Source organism: Lipotes vexillifer, unplaced genomic scaffold (assembly GCF_000442215.2).
Source record: "Lipotes vexillifer unplaced genomic scaffold, Lipotes_vexillifer_v1.1 scaffold545, whole genome shotgun sequence".
In the NCBI taxonomy this organism is placed as follows: Eukaryota; Metazoa; Chordata; class Mammalia; order Artiodactyla; family Lipotidae; genus Lipotes; species Lipotes vexillifer.
In genome coordinates, this window is record NW_006779129.1 from 696802 (window position 1) to 702818 (window position 6017).

Consider the following 6017-nt stretch of genomic DNA (forward strand, 5'->3'; position numbering starts at 1 on the left):
GTTTAAAGGTGGGAGAGGGTGGGAGCGCGATTTGGGTGAGAAGGACCTGCTCCTTGGGCGGCAGGCGGCCGCACGAGCGTGGGGTGGGGGTGCGTCTGAGCGCGGGGGGCACAGAGAGGGGCCAGAACCGAGGGGCAGCGCACACGTTTATTGAGCTGGGACGCGGTGCGGACGCGCCTCCGGCCGGTCCCCACTCTCAGCCCCGAACACGCCCGGGGCCCAGCATCCCTGCTTCACCCCGCACCCCGGGTCAGGACCCCGAGCCTTCCTTTCTCCTGCCCTCGGACAAAGGGAGACGTGCACCCTGCCCGGCGCTGACCCGCGTGACCACGGGAGCCGAGGCCGAGGGACCGGGGAGGGGCAGCTCCCTGCCGCCACAGCTCCTGGGGCTTGGAGGGGACGGCTGCTGGAAGCGCCGTCCAAATGTCAAACCAAGTCTTAAAACAACAGTTACACGGACACTAAGGAACAACGTTTCTGAAACGTCACAGATGGGAGTGGCCCCAAAGCATTTAAAATAATGAACACGGCATGCCAACGCGTGAGGAAACGGGCGTAAGTGAAGTTGGAGCAGCGTCGGGGCGGAGCCGGGGGCTCACAGACACAGATAGAGCGCTGTGGGTGCATCTCTAGGGCACAGACACCTTCTGTAGTAGAGAAACCTCTATATCTGCAAGGGGGTGGGCGGTCTGCACAGGTGGCGAGTGGTGGGGACGTCGGCGGGGTTAGAGCGCGCCCATCCCGGTGACCTCGGACGTCAGCCTGGAAGAGACAAGGGCACAGGGCACAGGTCACCATGTCCTCACAGACGGAGGAGTCCTTAGAGGCTTGCGCCTCCCTCTTTATTGCCACGGACGGTCCTGGCTCACAGCGCAGTGGCCACTAGCTGAGGACCGGGGACCAGAGCCACGGGGCCTTCCTCCCCTGCCACAGGGGCCCATGTACCTGTCACCACATGGGGGTGACGACAGCCACCAGGACAGGCCCAGGCTGCCACAGCTGTTTCTACAGCCACTGCCGGGAGGGGCATGGGAGTGACACTGCCGGGCCCTTGTGCCTGCCGTGGCTCTGGAGGCTTCCTGGGTGTGGTCGCCCTCAGCAGGGAGGCTGAGGGAGGGGCCGCGATGCCCAGGAGCTCCGCCCTGGCTCCCCGGCCCACAGGGCTTCCCTCTCTCCCTCTGCCCCAGCGCATGACTTCAGACCCTTGCACGGTTGGCAGCCACCCACCAAGTGTCTGGGTGGGGGGTCTTTACAGCCACAGATGTGTGAGAGCAGATAAACCCAGTGACCTGTTCCCTGAAACTACAGAGCCTTTCATGCTGACCTTCGATGACCCCAGACCCAGGCCTCTGCCGAGCAGAGAACGTGGGGTGGGCACAGGGCAGGTGCTGGCCAGGCCACCCCCAGCTTGTCCCTGTGGGCAGAAGGCCGGAGGTCCCAGGAAAGGCCAGTGAAGCAGCCCCCCCGCAGCTCCAAACCCCAGGGACCTCCCGGGTGTGCGGAGCTGGCAGCACAGCTACGAGGCTGGCAGTGCCATCACAGGGCCCAGACCCTCCCACTGCACAGGGACAGGCAGGGCGCAGGCTGGCCCTCACAGCTCCCCGTGGCTGTGAAGAGTGAGGCCCAGAGGCTTGGCTTCAGACGCCCCGAGTCCGTGTGGAGTGGACGCTGGGCTCTCCACAGTTTGCCGCCTAAGGCGCCAACGCCTAGCGACTTGTCTGGGGCCGCGCGGGCACCACCGGAGGTGAAAGGTCAGCTGTGAGAGTGCAGGGGAGCGTGTGGGCCCGCGTCCACCTGGAGCGTCTCCCCGCCACGCTCCACCGTGCCGCCTCCCCGCCCAGCCGCCCAGCGTGGACAGAGAAGCCCCGGGAGGCAGCCCCGTGCAGGCCCGTGCAGGCTGGCCGGCCTCACCTGGCGTTGATGAGGTACTGGGCAAGGCTGATGTTGGCCGGGGTCCCCGTGATGGTGATCTGGCGCTCTGACGACCCCTCCGTGGCATTGGCGATTTTGATCTGAGCTCCAGACATCTGTCGAATTTCATTGATTTTGGTCCCCTGGCGTCCAATTATGCAGCCTATTAGCTGGAAGAAAGGACGGAGGAGCTTCTTAGAGGAGAATCCGCCGCAGCCGGTGTGCGGTGCCGAGCCGCTGGGGAAGCTGTAGGAAGCAATGCCTTGGCCTGCCCACCCCCAGCACGTCACAGGCTCCAGAGGGAAGAGGCACGCCCACCCCCCTCCTGCTGGAGGACGGGAGCCGCGGGTGCCTGGCCTCTGCTTGGCCTCTACCTCAAGACGTCCCGACAAATCAAGACACAGCGGCTATGCGGCCGCATCACCTGGCCCAGCGTCCTCTGTGGGCCCGAGGCCATGTTGGCCCCTCTAGGCCACGCCCTCGGGCTGGAGGGATGTATGTTTGAGTGGACATGGGAGCTGGAGAGGCCATGTCCCCAGCCATCACCGTGCCGCCCTCAGGCAGCTGCCCCTCTAGGACACGTGCCCACACCCGCCCTGCTGTCTTGGTTTGGGGATCAGAGTCAACATTCTTAGATAAACCAGGGATCCCGAGGGTGGTTGGGAGATAACTGAGTGTGTGAGGGGAGTGTGTGAGGCCCTCCGAGGGCCCATGGGGCACTTCTGGGCCACCTCCTCTCAGGGCTGACCCTGAATCAGGCAGGGCCTTCAAATGGGGCAGCCGGGGCCCCCAGGCGGCTCTGGCATCTGAATTCCGAGTCAACCCTGAAGCGCCACCGACTCCTTCCTGGGCTGGTATCTTGGGGGTGACATCACCCACCCCCATGCGCATTAACCTGCTTCACCAGGGCACACGCGGGCCCAGGATGGGTGGGGCCCGGCATACTCACATCATTGGGAATGGTGAGCTCGTGAGTGCTGGCGGGGGTGCTGGCGTCCAGACCTGGGCACAGTGAGGGGAGACGGTTAGGCGGGCAGAAGGCTGCTCCCGCTGCACCCGGCGCTCGGCCCCGCTGGGCCGGCAGGCAGGCGGGGCCGGGGGCTGCCCAGGGGAGGGTCTGCACAGCCGGGGGCCGGGGCCTGTGAGCGCTCAGTCCCAAACTGCCACCACCCTCCTGACCCCAGCGTCTCTCAAACAAGGAAAAGGAACCCAGCAAGATGCAGGTTCACTTTTTCGTTCTGGCCACGACATGATGTCACTTGTCTGCTGTGTTGTGTAGTCTCTCGAGACGCCCTTCACAGACACCCTGGCGGCTCTGCCTGGCACCCCGGACACGGGCCGCACTGGTCACGCCAGTCCGGGGTGCCCACCCTCCCTTCCCCAGACCCGACAGCAGGCCTCCTCCGCTGCCCCTGTTCCCTCCCACGCTCTGCGGCCCCCGCCCCCGGGCAGCGCTTCCGGTCGGGGGCAGGGAGGCCCGAGAGCCGGGCAGGGGAGGCCGTGCCTTTCCACAGGGCGTCCTGGGCTGAGCCCCAGGACCAGCTCATCACACGCCCAGCTTCTGTCTCAGCTCAGCACCCACCATATCAGAGCCAGCCTCTCAGGGTTCAAGGACGAGATCCACGCTCACTTTGGAAACAGTGACCACAAAACGCAGGGGGCTGTGAGGGGCCCAGAGGGGAGGCAGGGTCTGCCCTCGCGGTGAACGCCGGGGCAGACACACTCCTGTGTACGAGGCGCTTCCATCCCGTCAGGAGGCGTCTCAAACTCAAAGCCCACAGCCGAGACCCCACTCTTCCTGCCCCAGACCCGTGTGTCCCAGTGTCGTGGGTCCCGCAGCTCAGCCCAGACCCGGAGCCCCCAGCTCTACCCACCTTCCCCCTGGAACACTATCGCAGGCCCGGCTCACACACCTTCGGAATATTCCGGAACCTGAGCCCTCTTCCCACCCCACGCTCCTCCCTCCCTGGCCCCTGCCCCTCAGGCTAATCCCCACAAGGCCCTGAGGGGTCCCAGCAACGGCGACTGCCCGGCCCCCGGCCCCCGGCCCCACAGGCATCCTCCTCCACGGCACGTGTGTCCCCAGAACCAGATGTGCCGTGGCCATCAGTGTCAAGGACTCAGAGACCCGGTGAGACCGGGCCTGTTCTGGGGCCCGCAGAGCACGGGGTTCAGCTATGCTGAACGAACTAACTCACCCCAGACCATCCTTCATTTTTCTGTTTTGCAGCGAAACCTGGAGTTTCTGTTCTTTATCTCTTTTCATAAAGGTATTTTCAATACAGTTACTTAGTTGTTCAACCATCTATATACATTCAATCTTTAGTGACATTTAAAATATCACTTAAGAGATTTCCTTGGTCCCAAGTCCCGTGCGGCGCCTCCTGGTTTGGGTGACACAGCTGGGGAGTCACACCTGTTCACCTATAGCTTATGATGTTTGATCAGGGGCTTCTTTTAAAAGGGGCCGAGGTCACACCCAGTGGTGAGCTTCCCTCTCATGAGTCACGAACGCTGCCTCCCCAACACAAAGCCCAGCTGCCTGGCAAGCAGCGTGGCATGGCCTTCAGGGTGAGGACGCGACCGGCAGACACCTCTCGTCAGCGCCCGGCCTCCCTGACCCGCGGCCGTGGCGGGAGCATGCACGTGCGCGTGCAAGTGTGGTGTGTGAGCGCTCTGGGTCCCACGGGGCCTTGGAGAGGGCGGTCGTCACAGGGGCACGTGAACACGGGTCCTACATCCCCGAGGCCGTGCTGGGAGGGCCGTGTCGCGGTGGGGTGGGGGCCCTGTGCCCCGGGTAAGCCTGGCGCTTGGAGTCCCCAGGTCGTCTCCTGGAGATGATGGCTGTGCAATTATCTGCAATCACGTTATAAACTGTACAGGCACCCAAACATGTGTTATCACCAGACACATAACTTTGTAAAGGTTGGTATCCAGTTCCCAAATCAGAAACTTTCTATAAATGTTCTCTAGTTTTCACTCATTCAATTCTGCATTAACTTAAAGGCTGCGCTGAGAAGCCCACAGTGAACGCATGAAGCGTCAGAGCTGGGGTCCCAGCTGGAGAGACACCTCCCGAGCCCTGTGGTCTCAGCTGGGCCCACGTGGTCCTGAGGGATGGGTGAGGGGCGGACGCACCCTGAGGCCCGGAACACACCAGTGGGGCTGACAGCTACGACCGCTCTAAACAGTCCTCTCCCTCATCCCCTTTAGCCAGCACTCGCTCTTCTGCTCTGATTCAGGCTTTCACGAGGGCCGTGTGGGTGGGGATGGGAGCGTGGGGGGGCGCCTCCCTCCCAGGGAACCTGGCTGGTCTGGGCCACATGCCTCCAGGGGCTTTGCTGCCCAACCGCCTGTCAGCGGGCCGCACCCACTGCTCCAAGCCTGGGTGACAGGACCTGCGGACCCACGCCCTGCCCTGCCCTGCCCTGTCCGGGGAGCGTTTTAGTGCAAATCCAGGCCACAGTGATCTCACCTCCCATGAAACACATTTCTGGAAGGCACACAGCGTGGTCAGCCCTTCACTCCAGACCCCCACACGCTGTGCCACTGGGAGAATAAATGACACACAGGTGGGGCCTCTGGATGACAGGGCAGCTGTGCCCCGAGCCCAGTCAGAGCCGGCCCACCACGCTCCCAGCAGGAACGGGGCGGAAGCCGGGAGCCGCGTGTGCAGGCCTGGGGCCAGCCACTTGGGCTCCGGCCCTGGGTGGCACCGGCGTCCCTTCCTCGAGGCGCTTGGCCAGCAGGCCCCTCGCCCCCTCCTCCCGCCAGGTCCCTTCCTGGCCTGCTTGCTCTCCCTTTAGCATGGTTTTCTTTTACCTGACGACTGGCCCATCAGATTTTGAGCTTCGTCGGAGGAGTGTAAAGGCAGCTTTTCTCCTGGAGAGCAAAGAAGAAACAGATTTAATGTTTTGCCCTCAAGGAGAGAAGCAAGGTCACTTCAACTAGGGAAGCTCAAAGTCTGACCGGTGTGCCACTCGGAGCTACGGGGCGCCATCCCAGGCGAGCTGCCCTGCGGGTGCACCACCTCCTGCAGGAGGGCCTCCCCGACAGCCAGTGGGCAGCAGAGAGCAGGGTGGACCCTCGAGGGGGGGGGGGGGGGC

At 63.7% G+C, this 6017-nt stretch overlaps 1 protein-coding gene across 1 annotated transcript in view; it reads right to left on the bottom strand.

Annotated features, from left to right (window-relative positions):
• Positions 1–725: 725 nt before the first annotated feature.
• The window catches only part of PCBP3 (poly(rC) binding protein 3), a 27215-nt gene continuing 21923 nt past the window's right edge, over positions 726–6017 (bottom strand). The window contains exons 10-13 of the mRNA XM_007452484.1: positions 5734–5793; positions 2861–2913; positions 1912–2081; positions 726–762 (exon numbers count right to left, since the gene is read on the bottom strand). Coding sequence (XP_007452546.1) covers positions 726–762; positions 1912–2081; positions 2861–2913; positions 5734–5793 — 320 coding nt within the window. The remainder of the gene's footprint in view (positions 763–1911; positions 2082–2860; positions 2914–5733; positions 5794–6017) is intronic.